The following is a 17315-nucleotide window of genomic DNA, read 5'->3' as shown; positions in this document are numbered from 1 at the left end:
CCCAGCTCTAGAAAAGTACATGATCTATGATGTTTCTACTTACATTTAAGTAATTTTAAAATTTGAAATAATTAGCTCAACTTTTCAGTAGAAATAGGTGCGATAAGTGTACATTTTGCAGGGGAAATAAATGGTTAAATATGTACTTACGTATTTCATTGCCCAGTCAATTTATTTTAATTATTGCCTGCATGTCCGTATTACACAAATGAGGCAATGTACCACTAACTGAAATACTTGTAAACCTATAGCGTGGACTCCTAAAAATTTGGTCATAGAGAATTAGTCATAAAAATTAGATCATTATTGTTAATGCTAATTTTTTAACATGCTAATATGTTAATGTGTTAATATGCTAATATGCTGATACACTCATGTGCTAAATGCATTGGGTTGAAGGAAACCAGCCAGCTTGACTGGTGTAGGGACGGGGAAATGTCTTACCCTGAAAAATAAGGATTTTCCTTTTCTCTCTGCTTTGCGGTCATAACGTTACTGATTTCCTAGCTACGACTTCACAGCTCTTTCTTAGGTGCAACATTGTGGTATCTGCACCTTAAATCATACGTGTGCATTTTATATTTAAAATCACACACATGGATCCCTTGTTTTTCTTCTTATAAAGACTCTTTGAGAAGTCACAGAGAATTCGGAATATTGTAATTTCCTTTCCACATTTCTCCAAATTCATTGTCAAAATGTAATCGATTTTAAAAATGTAAATTTCTTACCCATGGTACTGGGGTGAAAATCAATCTGTAGTGTTAAAAAGAGCATAGTAAGACGAATCTATCTGATAAAATTCATGGGTTCTTATGGGAATTAACCTGATGTCAGCACTCACTATATACATTTTTATGAATCAGATACCAAGATGTATAAGAGAAGGCTTTTCTCTGTAAAATAAACAAAGTGGTGGAACTGGGTTTTCTATGTAGCCAAAGATGACCTTGAACTCCTTTGATCTTCCAGCCTCCACCTGAGTTCTGGGCTTTGGAATTGGATTTTCTAGAATTAAATTTCCTCAGTGATCGATATTAGGAGGTTGTCATGACCTACCTACAGGAGAGAAAGATGGAGGCCAGCAGGCTGGTTCCACACCCTCTGTGATGCATCTGATGACCCCCTACAGGGGAGGCCTGTTCCAGCCTGGCCTTGAAACCTCTTAATATCAATGCCCGAATTATCCTGGGACTGGCCTGGGTGGAAACACTACCCAGTTAACATCGGGGCCGCCAGGGATGACAGTTTACCTGAAAAAGATACTGTTCAGAGACATCCAAAGGACTCTCAGGAGATTGATAAACTTTCTCCACATTTTGGAAAGCTGTGAATCATGAAAATCAGAATCATTTAAGAATAAAAATAAACTGTAGATTGATGCCCTTGAAAGGGGACCATGATTGTAAATCCATGAAGGTGGATGTCACATGGTTCTGGTATTACCTGCACAGGCTTGGGCTGGAGGGAAAATTATTCAGATCAGCTCTTGTCAAAACAGTAACTGAAATAAAATGAGGGATTCAGCTGTTATTTTTTTTCTTTTGAGTCAGTCAACACTGGATCATATGTGTTCACTTATGTGCTTCTGTGACACTGTCATACTTTGTGCTTACAGTTGCATGTTTGTGTCTGTATAGTAAAATCAATAATAACACCAGTGCATTCAAACTGCCAACACTTCACAGGTTGGATGCCTCTGGGGCTCTGTTTCCTGATGTTTGACTCTGTTATTTTTTTTCTTTTGAGTCAGTCAACACTGGATCATATGTGTTCACTTATGTGCTTCTGTGACACTGTCATACTTTGTGCTTACAGTTGCATGTTTGTGTCTGTATAGTAAAATCAATAATAACACCAGTGCATTCATATTGCCAACACTTCACAGGTTGGATGCCTCTGGAGCTCTGTTTCCTGATGTTTGACTTTTGGTTCTTAATGTTTTCTGCTGTCAGGGTTGTCCCTGCAACCCTGGATCCACACCTTGCAACTTTGGTGTCATGGGCTTTATTTACCACTAAATCTCAACCCCAGAGTCTACAATTGTAAACAGGTAATTAGAAACAAAACAAAACAAGTTCTTTGTCATGGATTAGCTGATAGGGAAATTGTCCCAATAAAAACTGTATGGTAACTTAGTGAGTTGCAATTTCCATTTAATTTTGTTTAAAGGAAAGTGCAAATTTTACATTATTTGTTATTTATTTATGTATTTATTTGCTTATTTATTTTAGACAAAGCATCATGGAGCACAGGCTGGCCCCAAACGGGCTGTGTGGCAGAGGCTGTTCTTGAATTCCTGATCCTCCCATCCTCACCTCCCAACTGCTGGGGTTACAGGTGGGCACCACCACTATACCTGGTTTATGTGGTGCTGGAGACGGAAGCTTGGCTTTGTGCTGGGCAGGCACTCTACCAACTTAGCTATGCCTTCAGCTCTTTGCTTACATTTCTTTAATCAAATATGGAATTTTATCAAACTGGCAAATCTTAATTGGATTTGCACTGTAATTGACTAAATATATGCATCTAAATTTAAAGTCGTAACCTTATTTTCTGAAAAAAGTTCCAGACTCCAGGTAAGCACAAATAGATGTTCAGCTACAAACTCTCTAGAGGGATGCGGCAGTTGTTCACAACTAAGCTTCTGTCTTTCTGTTCCGGCCACTGCTGTGCCGGAGTCTCAGGGGCCATCAAGTGATGCTCTCCTATCACAGATAGACACTGTCAAATGCGAAAACAGGTTCAAAGTCTTGAAATCAAACCCAGAGAGACTATGGACTGTGAGTGACTATAGAAATTCAGAGTCAGGTAAGAGACCCAGACTCAGAATGCCATCAGGACACTGAGAGCACAGTGCAGCTGGGTCTGAGTTGAGGTTCCTTAGAGATTGTGTCAGGAGCAAGATCAGGAAGAAAGGTAGGAAAAGGAGCAAAGAGCAAAGCCAAGAAGCCCAGTCCAGCCACCTGAACCGCAGAGGAAATGTGCTTGCTGTTGCCTGCCTCAGCCCCAGGGGGCACTCCTGGGATTCCTGGAGAGCAGACAGAGAGGGACAGGCATCCAGGAAGGTGACTGGGAAGACCCAGGATCGAACATCTAAGAGTGAATGAGACTGAGTTGAGCAGAGTTTGAAGGCGAAAGTGTGACGTAACAACACACTGACGATAAAACAGTTGCTAAGAACTTCGAACTGTGGAAGGACCAGGGTTAGACAGGAAGAGGTAAGAAAAGACCAAGGGTGATGAACAGGACTCTCTTCCCTCCTCCCGTTGAAACTGTTGTTTGCCAAACTGCTACATTCTTGTGATCTTTTATCTTACCACGTGCTTATGTGTAAGCACATGCTTAATTACCACATATATGCTACTTGCTTGCTTAAATCCCTGCATATGAGTCATTATAAATTTCCCTAAAAACTTGAGCTGGGGGCTGGCACTATGATGGATGGAGTGATCCGAGTATAAGCCCTCTGGCCTGAATAAACTCCTTCACCTGGACTGGCTGTTGGTCTCCTGATTTCTAGAAGTTCCCACAACAAAAGGGGCCTAAGGCCCCAGCCAGCCCAGAGAGATGCCCTGGATCTGGTGCTGAGATGTGGTCACATGCTCCTGTTTGGATCACCATGAGGACACTAGATGAGGTTTCCCCCAGAAAGAAAGCTTGACCTTGGTCTTAGCAGTTTTTCCCCAACAATAAAAATGCCTCGAGGCGGACTTAGCTGAGAGCTGCCGGATTCTAACACACTTGGCAGCTGGGGAACAGTACTTTCTGTCCTAATGGGGAGTAAGGTGCCCAGTACTGCAGGAAATGACCACAGCCTGGGACACTGTGCTCACCAGTTCCTTAGGACAAGTGGGTGGGTCAGGTGGTAGAGCACACAGAAGATGAGACAAATATCCATAATCTCCCCAAATAGAGGGGTTCCTGGGAGCTCCAGTACCAGAAAAAGGTACGAAGTAGTTTTGCATTTAACACTAAGAGCATGCTGCCATAGAAAGTCCTAAATTTTGTATTTAGATGTTAAAGATGCAGAAGGAGAGAAAGGTTTTCCAGCGAGGTTGGGGGTCAGGAGATCGATGAGAAAGGGTCAGCGTTGCCTTTAGACAGACAGGCGTCAGGGTCAACTCAGACTCTGCCACAAACGTGTCTCATGAGCTCCAGGGGTGTTGCTTGCCCTGGCATGCCTCTGTTTTGAGGAGGCCAGGTCCCTTAGACGAAAAATCGGTGCACACAAACATGAGTATGTACTGTGGACTCATCCTCCAAGGACGCTGGTCTGCATTTCATGTGACAAGGGCTGTGGCTGAATGCAGACTGAAAGCAGTCAGCAGGTGATCACTGTGCTGCTTGTCTCTGCTCCTCTCCTGTCTCTTTGCCCCTCTCGTGTCTGTTAATGCAGCTACACACAGAGCCTTCCTCTTTTCTGTGATGCCACAACAGAACATTACAACCCAGGTAACGCACAGGGAATGACGGTCCTTTCCTCACTTCTCTGCAGTTGGAAAGTTCAAATTCAAGGTTCCTGCCTCTGCCAGGGGCCTGTTTGCTAGCCTCAGACAGCGGGCTGTGGATGAAAGTTCCTGGAGAATAAACGCACCTTACACTGAACCTCCTGCAGGGCTAATTTGTTAGAACATCGACGTCAGTGGTATGGAGAGTTGGGATGCTGAATCCCAGAGCCAAATGATATTGGGCAGTCTTTAATTATTTATGGCCCTCCTCTGCATGTGACCAACATCTTTGTGACCATTAGGCAAATCCTTTGGAATGCAAGATGACTAGCTTTCGCTGCCCAAAGTCTGAGAATGGCCAGCATCTGAGCCCACAGCAGAGCCCTCCTTGGTCTGCTGTGACCCACTTACCCTCTGCTTCCATCAATACATTAAAAAAGTGCCTTGATTTTTTATTCTCCTTGTTCTGTTGCCATAAACATTTTATGAAACTGTCATCACATTGGAAAATGGAGTTTTGTTTAACATGAGTCTGGTTCCCAGGCCATGGTGGCTCATAGTTGGCTTCAGAATAAACCACCTCCTATCCCAGTTGAGGTGAGAACTGTGTTTTTGCAATGACAGGACCAAACTCGCTATTATTTATTTAATTTTATTTTTTAGGTTATTATTTGAGACAAGGTCTTACTATGTAACCCAGGCTGGCCAGAAATTCACAGTCCTCCTGCATCCATTTCTCAGTGCTGAGATTACAGGTATCTGTCACCAAGTTCCATTAACTCACCTTTTATAATGTCATTACCCCCTCCCTCACCAGGAGAGTGGAGTCCTTCGGCCTAATCACTTCTTAAAGATCCCAGCTGTAAACACTTGTAATGACAATTTGGAAATGTCCTTACGCTTGGATTATTTTTTGGTTAGTGATATTTGTTTTGCTGATAAAGATGTTACAGACAGCTACAATTTTTGAGGTGTACACAGTCTTATCCGCTTATCTCTAAGATTTACAAAAACCTATAAATTGTTTTTGAAAATCCATCCCAGAAACATTTGACGTATACTTTATGCAATCACCTTATATTTTATGCTTAATATTTATGTTACTTATTTCACTTAAAATTTACTTCATAATAACAAGAAATTAAAAAATTATTATCCACTTATTTCTCTTTCTGCTAGTGTTTTGCATCATATAATGAAAGACAAGTTACATGATTGCTGTCTAGCTAACCCAGCTTGCATAAATCATTCTTAGTGCTGAGCCTCTAGTTCGAAATAAATATACCTGCTGGCACGCAGCTGGGAGGAAGAATGGATTTTTAACTGATCTGCCAAGCATTAAAAAAATTAAACTATGTGAGGCCGGAGAGCTGACTCAGCAGCTAAAAGCACTTGCTCTTGTACAGCACCTGAGTTCAGTTCCCAGAAGCCACATCCGTTGGATCACAACAACCTCTAAGTCCAGCTCCAGGGGATCTGACTCCTGCTCCTGGCCCCTTGCACTCACATGTTCACACACATAAATAAAGATTTTTAAAGTTCTAAGATACGTCAAAGTGCGAGCTCACACAAGTAAGTTCAATCGAACAGATAAGCTGGTGTTTTGGGAATGCACCGTGCCTGACTTCGGGGGAGCCGGGTTGGTATCACCCCACGCCCTTCTGCAGCCACTCCCTCAAGGCCCCCTTGACCTCCTCGTTCCTCACGCTGTATATGAGGGGGTTCATCACCGGCGTGAAGATGGTGTAGAAGGCGGACACCACCTTGTCCCCTTCTCCTGCGCGGTGGGCCTTGGGCCGCATGTAGATGAACATGATGGCCCCGTAGAACAGCCCCACGACGGCCAGGTGCGAGGAGCAGGTGGCGAAGGCTTTCTTCCTGGCCGTGGTGGACCTCATGCGGAGCACGGCCACCAGGATGAGCGCGTAGGAGGCCAAGATGAGGGACAGCGGGATCAGGAGCATCAGCACGCAGCAGACGTACATGAAGGACTCGAAGACTTCGGTGTCCGCACAGGCCAGGCGCAGCAGCGAGGGCGCCTCACAGAAGAAGTGGTCGATCTCCCGAGAGCCGCAGAAGGGGAAGCTCAGGGTGGCGCCCGCCTGCACCAGCCCGTCCGCGGCCCCCAGAAGCCAGGAGCCCAGGGTCAGGTGCAAGCACAGCTTGGGGCTCATGAGGACGTGGTAGCGCAGGGGCTGACAGATGGCCACGTAGCGGTCATAGGACATGGCGGCCAGGAGAAAGCACTCGCCCCCCGCCAGGGTGAGGAACAGGAAGATCTGGGAGCCACAACCTGCCGGGGAGATGGTCCTCGTGCGCATCAAGTAGTTGACTGCCATCTTGGGGATGATGGTGCAGACCAGCATCGTATCCATGAGGGAGAGCTGACTGAGCAGGAGGTACATGGGCGTGCGCAGCCTGGGGTCCCCGTGGATGAGAAGAATCATGAGGGCATTGCCCATCAGGGAGGCAGTGAAGATCACCATCACCGCGGAGAACAGGAACAGGTGGGCTTGAGTGTGGCCGAAGAGCCCTAGGAGGGTGAAGTACGCCGGGGTGGTGTCATTGGGAGTCTCCATGGCTCTGCTCAAAGCTGGAAGACAGGAGGATGCACAAACTTGGTGTCCGCTCAAAAAGTGACCTGCAGCTGCCTTCACAGAGGACCTGGGTTCGATTCCCTGCACCCACATGGCGGCTAACAACCCTTGATAACTCCAGTTCCGGGGGAATCCAATACCTTCTTTTGACTTCTGCAGGGGCTGTACAACGTGGGTGCACTTACACATGTGCAGGCAATACACTCATACACTAAAATAAAACAAAAATAAAAATTAAAAACTTCCATCTCAGCAGGGCATGGTGGCACGTGCCTTTAATCCCAGCACTCAGGAGGCAGAGGCAGGCGGAGCTCTGTGAGTTCATGGCCAGCCTGGTCTACATAGTGAGTTCCAGGACAGCTGGGGCACCCTGTCTCAGAAAAAAAAAAAAAAAAAAAAAAAAAAAAAAAAAACAAACCCCCAAAAACCCCCAAAACTTCCATTTTATAACAAAAAATATTTACTCGGGTAAATGTAATTTATGTGTGATTTCAAAGGACAAAATTCAACATAATTTTGGAGGTCACAAGAACGGGCAGTTTTGCAATCTGTTGCTCTACACACTGAAAACACAATGAAGCCCTGACCTTTCTTCTTTCTTCCATATGTGATTACAGAGAGCACAGAGACCTTTGGATCTGCCGTCCCTCTTCCATGCCCCTTCGCTGTGGGATCCTCTGACCGCAGGAGAGTGTTTCACACTGTGAATGCCAGGAGCTCTTGGTCTGGCCCGAGTCTGTCAGATTTTTCTATTTGAGTCTGGACTATTATATATGAAACTGCCCCTGACCGCTCATCTCCCCGTTGGAGTTGTTAGGACCGCGGTGGTGCTGATCACAGCACTTTGCCCACCGCTTTGCTGCATATCTCCTTGACGATTTCATCAGGAGGCAGCCTCTGGTTTCACAACCACAAAATAGTATTAGGCCAGTTAATTTTTTTCTTGGAGAATCAAGGGGAGAAGACGATTTTCAAATCAGTTGGTTTAACACAAGAGCTGAGGTGCTAGGGTTGACTTCTCACATTCAATTTTTGTCTCTTAGGCTTCACTACAGCTGTTATCTGAGTATCAAGGAAGCCATTCAGAATAAAAAAGCAAATACGATAAACAGCAAACTCTTTAAAAGTTTTATTACCTTTATTTTAGTGTGTGTATGAGTTCACCACGGCACATGTGGAGGTTAGATAGAGGACAACTTGCAGGAATCAGTTCTTCCTTCCACTATGTGAGTCTTGGGAATCATTCTCAAGTCTTGACAGCTAACACCTTTACCCACTGAGCCATCTTGTTATACCAACAATGACTCTTTTTTTTTAAAGAAAATATTTTATTTATTATATTTATTTTATGTGTATGAGTGTATTGTCCACATGTATGTGAGTGCACCTGTGTCGTGCAATGCCGCGGAGGTCAGAGGGCTTCGGATTCCTCTGGAACTGGAGTTAAGGATGGTTCGTAGCCTCCGTGTCGGTGCTGGGAATCGAGCCATTTCTCCAGCCCCAACAATGACTCTTGAATGCCTAGGTTAGATGAACTGACCAACCTTCATATAATTGATAAGTTCGGTTGAAAATAGGTCACACTATCTGTCAGAGTCCCCCTGGGGAAGGGCAGTGCTGGGCTGTTTTGCTACCAAAAATAAGCTATTGCAAAAAGGAGGCAGGGAATAATTGAATTTATTCTTTATTTTTGAAACAGGTCCTGCTATGTAGCTCAAGCTCTTCTGGAACTTGTAATCCTTCTGTCCCAGCCTCCTGAGTGTTGGGATCATGGGTGCATATCACCAGATCAATATTTTTATAAACTCTTGAATAAATGAAAACTATATAAGATGATTACAGTGGTGTTGTTTTAACCAAGGAAATCCAACATACCTTCATTTAAATGACATAAAAGCCCAGTTGGTACATTCCAGGGACTCAATCATCCCATCAGGAGTGGGTGAGGATCATGGGTTTGCTTGTACACCTGAAGAATAGACATCTAGTGTAATCCCAATGAGTGTAGGTGTTTTGAAGTCAAACACATTTTTTTATACCAAACAAGCTCCCAGTTAGTGTTTTAAAACAGGGACATACTTATCTTATAGACTCATAAAATATATATAATTATATAAAAAGATGTATAATTATCTGTCCTAGTTTGTTTCTTCATTGCTGTGACAAAACACTCTGACCACTACCAACTTGGGGAGGAAAGGGTTTATTTAGCTTACATATCCCAGGTCATAGTTCATCCAGGAGCCCAAGGTAGGAACTCAGGGCAGGAACCTGGAGGCAGGAGCTAGAGCACAGGCCATGGAGGAATGCTGCTTACAGGCTTGTTCCTCTGGCCCCCGAACAGCCTGCTTTCTTATACAATACAGGCCCACCTGCCCAGGGGTGGCACCACCCACAGTGGGCTGGGCCCTCCCACATCATTCAACAATCAAGAAGATGCCCCACAGACATGGCCACAGGCCAGTCCAAAGAAGGCATTCCCCAATTGAGGCTCCCTCAACCCAGGTGTGTCAAGTTGACACTAAAGCTATCCAGCACATTATCTTACAGATTTATAAGAAAAAAAACAAGGTAGTTTAAATGGAGGACTCAACCAGTTCGGATCTCTAGGAAACGCTTCATAAACTGCAGAAACTCTCACTTTCATCTATTCAAAATCGTCACCAGGGCCAGTGAGATGGTTCAGGGGTAAAGCACAGAAGTCAGATGACTTCGATTCCCAGAACTTATGTAAAAGTGGAAGAGAACAAATTCCACAAAATTGTCCCCATGACTTCCACATAGGGGCACACGCACACACACGCACGCACGCACGCACACATGCACGCATGCACGCAGTACTACCACCACCACTACTACTAATTTAATTGAAATCCATTGCTGGTTCCAGAGGGGTATGCATGAAGGATTTAAATGATAACATTGAATGCATCTATTTCATTCAGTGTTGGAATATGCCCCCATCCCAGTTCTCCTGAAAACCTCATCAGTACTGTTTGCATAATTTCAACTTGATAAGATGAAATTATTCACATAAGAATAGAAAATGTGCCAAGTACGGTGGTATACACCTTTAATTCCAGCACTTGGGCAGCACAGACAGATCTCTGTGAGATCAAGGCCAGTCTGGTCTACACAGTGAGTTCCAAGACAGCTGGGGCTACAGGGGGACCCTGTCTCAATAAATTAAAAAAGAAAAAAAAGAAAAGAATGCGGTCTCAGTGAGCAGAAAGGACACAAGATAATTGCTGTGCTTATGTTTTCAAATTTAGATCTGGGCTTTTCTCTGTGCTGTGTATTACAAATTGAAATGTTCTGAAAGTCAGTCACAAGGCAGAAATACAAAAAAACCCTATATAATCTTTTAACCAGTTGGGGTGGAAATAGAGAGCTTTTCCTGTACCTGGGAACCAATGATATGTGTCCTGGGTTTCGTTCTAAGAAATAACACAAATGAAAAAGGAAAATAACTTACATTTCCATAAGTTTCTTTTACAAGTTTCTCTAAAATGTAAAATGAGAAAAATGGTCATGGAACTGCTAAGCTGCTACCATGGGCCTCAGTCTAGCAACCCAAGCGAACTTTCATATCATGATAATTGACTAAAGTTATATTTTGTGAATTTTATAAAATCTACACGGCAGAGAATCCTATGAGGCTGTGTAAGGAGATGCAGACACATTAGTGTCTCTGTTTTTAAAATGCTATGAATGATGACATAGTCTCTAAAATGATGGAACTTGAATAGACCACAACAAAAGCTTGTGAGAACACCCCCGGAAGTTCTAGCACTGCACCTCCGAGTCCAAGCACTCACCTGTCTCAGGAGCAGCTGCTGTTCTGACCAAGCCTAAAGCCCTGTGGTTCTGACTGCAGGGATCACCATGGAGAGTCGAACACTGTGTAACAGGAAACGCAGCTGCCCACAGTTCCGGGCGTCCCATCTCAGGCTGTGGGAATCTCAGGGAGAGCACAGGTAGCAGATCGGAGAGGACTGAATATTTTCTCCGCTTTATCAGTTCCATGAAGTTAGTTTTCAAGTCCCAGGATATTTGATCCCTGAAGTAACCAATCCATTTGTCTAACATATTAGAAACATTAGGATTTGACAAATTTGAAAGCGAACTAGCCTTTTAACATTGGTACATGTGACAGTATATGTAAATTAATTATTTCATTCCTGGGAACCCATCAATCATGTTAGCCTGCGCTTCAGCAATAAGCCACATGTTGAGAAAGATCTGGTAATTACATGGGGAACAAGCAAAGTGTGTGAGAAATACCTGTCCTAAAAGCTACCCTTTGCTAATGGGGCTGGATCAGCTGAAATCTTTGAATGTTTGTGCTATATGGTTTGAACAGTAGTCACCTGAATGCCTTGAGACTCAGGCTACCCACCTAAGAAAGGACAAAGACCAGTCTTACAGGTTTCTTTACAGAGCTTGCACAGAGTGACAAGCATCAGGTTTATCTAAGAAACATCTCCCCACATTGCTTTCTGCATTTGCTAATGAACATCTTGCCTTCTGATTTCATATATATTTAAGGGAAGGTGTTTGCCTAATGTCAACTGATTAAAACAACTAAAATGAATCTGTGCCACACTACTTTGCTAAATTTTAACTGGTTGAACATACAGCTGTTGATGTGAACTGGCTGGGAAGTAGGACGTCTGCTGGAACTGTGCTCTTCAGTTGTACAAGGGATTCTTGAAACCAGTGCACAAAGAACTCTTTGAACTTTACATTTGAATAGATTGGTGATTATAGGCATAGCGAATAGTAACCAAGGACTTCCACCTGGAATTCTATTACATAGTATGGAGACTAGTATTAACAAAAACACAGTGTTTAGTTCAAAGAATGCTAGAGCAGAGAATTCTGCACGTTTTTACAACGAAGAATGCTAAGCACCGAAAGTAACTGATATGCTAATTACCCTCAGATGCTTATAGCACAATACGGACGTGTTATTACATTATGCACCATAAATAACATTTACTTTGATCTCATTGTATAAAAACAGCATTCAGTTAATGTAAGATATTTGTAGATCCATAAATGCATTGTACCTTCAATCAAACACCAAAGTACTTTTTATTTTTTAAGATTTATTTTGCTTTTAGTTGTGTGTGTGTGTGTGCGTGTGTGTGTGTGTGTGTGAGTGATGGGGGGGTTGTGCACATGAATGCAGGTACCTGCAGAGTCCAGAAGAGGGTGTCAGATCCCTTTGATCTGGAGCTACAGGTGGTTGTGAGCTACCCTATGAGGGTGCTGGGTCCTCTCCAGGAGCAGTATATGCTCTTAACCACTGAGCCATCTCTCCAGCCCCAGGAAAAATTTTACTGTTGACAATAGATGATAAAAAACTGTAAGTCTCTAAAACGATTCCAGAGAATGCAGTCTTTCTTCTGCTGTCACTAAGACCATGTCAGTCTGGTAAGTTACTGGGTTATACTCAACATTAAACCTCAGTTCAGTGATATCAGAAAACTTCTGATCTATTTCTGATTGACACCTAGGCAAGAAGAAGGTCTCATATTTATTGGAATATAAGTTATGAAGACTACTTTTGAAAGGAGTAGAGCCTGGCCATTTCTGTAAAAGGTAAGCTGCTTCCTCAAATAACTGTTTTAATATGTCTGTCAAATAAAAACTATTACTAGAAGAGCCTTTGTGGCAGATGGTCATCTTGATGACCCACTTGACTGCTTTGAGAAATGCAGAGATTAGTAAAGCAACGTCTGGGTGTGTCTCCTGCGAAGGTTGTGACTGAACCAATGGTTCAATCCATCAATAGATTCAGGTTTTGAGAAGACATTAAGGTGGTGGAAATGTGGGAGCTTCAGAGCCTGGTTGGAGGAGGCAGGTCGCTTGGGGGATGCCTTTGAAGGTTGGACCTGATCCCCAATCCCTTTCTCTATTTCCTGCCCATTACGAGGTGAGCTACGTCTGTGGAATCCTCCTGCCCTTGTGATGGGCTGCCCCACTTTGGGCCCAGAACCCACAGAACTGAGGACTTTGGACTGAAACCTCTAAAACCATCAATGGAAACAAATCTCTACCCTGTTAAAATTGGAACCAGAGTCATGAATAAGTGAGACTATGGGGTTCTTATGCCTCTGGAACTGGTTTGTGGGAGAAATTTTGAAGAATTTGGGAAAGTAGGATAGAAAATCCCCAGGATTCTGTTAGCTCAGTTTACTAGACAGCTCTGGTGCCACTTAGAAGCCCAGAGAGCCAGACTTGTGGACAGCAGACAGTGCTTGTGAGGTTTCAGATGGAACACGGACTCCACTGGGGTCTGGACCAGAGGCCATGAATTTGCCTTACATTTGGCCAAGAACTTGTCCTCATTCTGTCCCTGTCCTGAGATGGAGAAGGAGGTTTCTACTCTGAGTAACCTCCCTTCCTACTCCTGACATCATCATCTTTTAGCTGCCTCACACTGCAGACTTGTCCAACCAGGTGGAAGGCCTCCCTGCTGGGGAGAGTCCTTCTGGGGCTGGAGTCACCTGAAGCCTCTGTTGGGTTGCATGTCCAAGAAAGTCCTCTGCTTTTCATGCCTGGTGCCTCACCAGGACCCATAGGGCCTCTCTCTGCAGCGGATGAGCCTGGGTTTCCTTGTGACTCACTGTCAAATGGGTTCATAGCTCATGCTATGTGTCAATCTGGCAGTGTTCTCCCCAGTTCCTGCCCATGCTGGATGAAGGGGAGGCTCGTCTCAGTAACCGACCCTAACACTGAGACCACTGTGGTTTGTGTCCTCCAATCCCCCCTGGGGTCTTTTGTCTGACTTTCATGATGCACCTTATGGTTTTTTTTCTATAAAAGTCTGTGACTATGGACAGTACTTTTTCCCCCTTGGATTAAGATTCTTGGTAAAGACTGTGTCCAGTGGTATAAGATTTTAATTCTTGCTCTTTTGGAGGCTGGTCAGAAGGATGGAAAGTTCCAGGCCTGCCTGGACTATAGAGTGAGTTTGAGGCCAGCCTGAGCTACCTGAAACCCTGTTTCAAACAAATAAGCAAGCAAATAAGAAAACATCAAAGAAATAACCAACCCACCCACCCACCCACCAACCAAACCACCAACCAACCAACCAGTCAACCAACCAACCAACCCCCCAACCAGATAACCAACCAACCAACCAACCACCCAGCCAACCAATTAGCCAACCAGCCAGTCAACCAACCAACCAACCGACCAACCAAACCACCAACCAACCAACCAACCAAATGACCGAAAAAACAAGCAAAAAAAGTTTTTAAGAAAGGATAGGGGATATAGCCAGTGGCAAGAGCACTTCTTGAACATGAAGATTCTTGGTAGATTCCCTGACGTGCAATTTTTCTAGTTTCCTGTTATTTTTTAATTAATTAACTTTTTTTGTTTTTTGAGATGGGGTCTCTCTGTAGCTCCAGCTGGCCTGGAACTCGTTATGTAGACCAGGCTGGCCTCGATCTCACAGAGAGATGCCTCCTAAGTATTTGGATTTAAGGTGTGCAACCACTGTGCTTGGCTTTTCCTGTTATTTTTAACTTGTATTTTCATATATCTACAATTAGGCCAATAATATACATATTGTTAATATATAGATTATCTTTTCCTTCTGTGCCTTAGTTGGAGATAAAGTTATTGGTGTACAAAGGAAAATGTAGTTCTGCAAATCTGTCCCCTGTCTATCTCACTCTGGATGGTCAAGGTATGCTACACTCTCATATACTGAATTCCAAGTTAAATTTCAAGCTATTTGACTTTGAAATGTTAGTGATTTTTTCTTTCAAGCCATGAGAGTGCTATTGGTAACAAACATTAGCTGTGTTTCAGCCAGACTAACGTACAGGACACCTTCCTACATACTTATTTATTTATTTTATGTGTATGAGTGTTATGCCTGCATGTATGTAAGTGCACCAATGTTGTGCAATGCCCATGGTCGCTAATGATCCACAGGGCATTGGATTCCCTGGAACTGGAGTCATGGACAGTTGTCAGCTGCCTTGTGGGTGCTGGGAACTGAACCCAGGTCCTCTGCAAGAGCAGTTGGTGCTCTTAACCACTGAGTCATGTCTCCAGCCCCCTAACAGCATTTTAAATGACCATTGTGCTAATGTTAGACATTTTATTCACTGAACAGTTGTTTCTTATATTTTGCAAATGAAGTGCCACCATTCTGTTTAATTGCTTTTTTTTCTTTTTCTTAGGAACCATTGTTAATATTTTTTTGGCTTTGTTAAAAAAGAAAAACAAGAAATTTTAGGTAAAGTTCAAGTGGGACTCCAGGTTATCTTTTTAAATTACGAATTTTTTTAAATTAAAACATTTTACTAGCATGTTTTTAAAAAAGTGTGATTAGGGTCTGGAGAGATGGCTCAATGGTTAAGAGCACTGGCTACTCTTGCAGAAGACCTGGGTTTCAATCCCAGCACCCACATGGTGGCTAACAACTGTCCGTAACTCCAGTTCCAGGGAATCTGATGCCCTTTTCTGTCCTCCATGGGCACTGCATGACATGGGTACACTTACATTCAGGCATAACTCATGCACATAAAAATGAATTAATTAAAAAATGCGTGATTACATTGAAAACGTTAGTATAGGTTGAGGAATTTGGAAAGGGAGGGAACGCCAAACTCCCTACAGAGTAGTGACAAATTTCACAGTGTTGTTGAAGCTTGGTAGTAAAGTTTTGTCAGTAAATAATATTCAAAAATTATAGTGGACATATAGAATTGCAAATTTACATTCTCAAAATCACATGTTTTTAGTTTGAGGATTATATTCGTTTAGTTATTAAAGTGTTTTTTAGAAATTTTTAAATGTTTTTAAAGTGTTTTATTTTTTAACTTCCCAGACTGTTTTTTATCTCTAGAAGTTCAGTTCGGGCAGCGGTGAAGGCATGCGGGAACTGTAGAAGAGTAACAGAAAAATAATGGAAAACTCTGGGTGCCTGGGAATGGGGGGCTCCAGCATCAAGGCCTGGATGTCCAGGACCACATGTGGACTCAAGACTGTAGCTGAGCATCAGAGGAGGTGGGAAGTGCATTCTACAGACTCAGCCCTCTTAAGATTAGAATCTGCAAATGACAGAGACCTCCTCTGTCCACAGCATAAGCCCAACACAGACATAATCACTGCCATGCACAACCTGGTACTGGGGGAGTGGGCTGTGGGGAATGCAGTCACCCAGAGAAGGCTGACGCTGCTGCCCAGCATCAGGACGTCCTCCACCCTCCAATCTGCTCCACCATCAGTCTACCACCAGAGGAATGTGGAACTGTGGTTCACTGGTGGGGACCACGGCTCCAGCTCGCAGGAGGGGACCACAATTCTGGCTCATGCAAGGGACCACAGATCCTGCTGACTCCAGATTATCTAAACTACAGAAGTCCTACTAAAAAATACACATACACTATATCTACAAGTGCATATTTATAGCTGAAAGCTATATAACAAATAACGTAGAGCCAGGCAGGAGAAACCTCCCTTCAATTTGTTGGTCAGGATAGTCCAAGAGACTCTTGTGTTTTCACACCATTTAAGCACTATTATCTCACCTCTCACTTCTTCTGTATAACCCTCCCTACTCCCTCTCCAGTTAAAGAACCCCGCTTTACTCCATTTCCGCCTTGATAACACATCTCCTGCTATCCCCTCCCCCCCGCTTTATTCCCATGGTTCCTTTATGTTTTCCTGGCTCCTGCAGTCACACCAGGAAATATAGTCATATTTAAGGATTTGGAGCTAAGATTCACAAGTGAGAGAGAACATATGTCACTTGGCTTCTGAGTCTGTGTTACTTCACTTAGTATAACAGTTTCTAGTTCCATCCATTTACCTGAAAATTTTCTAATTTTGTTTTTCTTTACCGCTGAGTAGAACTCTATTGTGTAAATGTACCACATTTTCATTATCCAGTCATCATTTGAGGGACATATAGGTTGTTTTCATTTCTTAGCTATTGTGAAAAGAGCAGCAACAAACATGGCTGTGCAGGTGTCTCTGTGGTAGGATGAGTCTGTTGGGTATATGCCAAGGAGTGGTATAATTGGATCATATGGTAGATTTAACATTTGACTTTTAAACTTTGTGTACATGTTTGTGCATGTGTATGATCATGTGTGTGCCATGACATGAATGTTCAAGAGGACAACTTGGGGGGAGTCAGTTCTCTCTATCATGTGGATCCTGGGAATTGAACTTAGGCCTCTGGGCTTAGCAATGGGTGCCTTTACACACTGAGCCATCTTCATGGCCCCTATTC

At 43.4% G+C, this 17315-nt stretch overlaps 1 protein-coding gene across 1 annotated transcript; it reads right to left on the bottom strand.

Annotated features, from left to right (window-relative positions):
- Positions 1-6097: 6097 nt before the first annotated feature.
- On the bottom strand, positions 6098-7030 carry LOC103729062 (olfactory receptor 2T33-like). The gene has a single exon (XM_008827038.1). It carries the CDS (start codon positions 7028-7030, stop codon positions 6098-6100), a length of 933 nt encoding a protein of 310 aa, XP_008825260.1.
- Positions 7031-17315: the final 10285 nt, after the last annotated feature.

This window comes from Nannospalax galili, unplaced genomic scaffold (assembly GCF_000622305.1).
Source record: "Nannospalax galili isolate Female #2095 unplaced genomic scaffold, S.galili_v1.0 scaffold1812, whole genome shotgun sequence".
Classification (NCBI taxonomy): domain Eukaryota; kingdom Metazoa; phylum Chordata; class Mammalia; order Rodentia; family Spalacidae; genus Nannospalax; species Nannospalax galili.
Note: the sequence above shows the minus strand (reverse complement) of the source record. Positions and strands in the feature narration are given on the sequence as shown.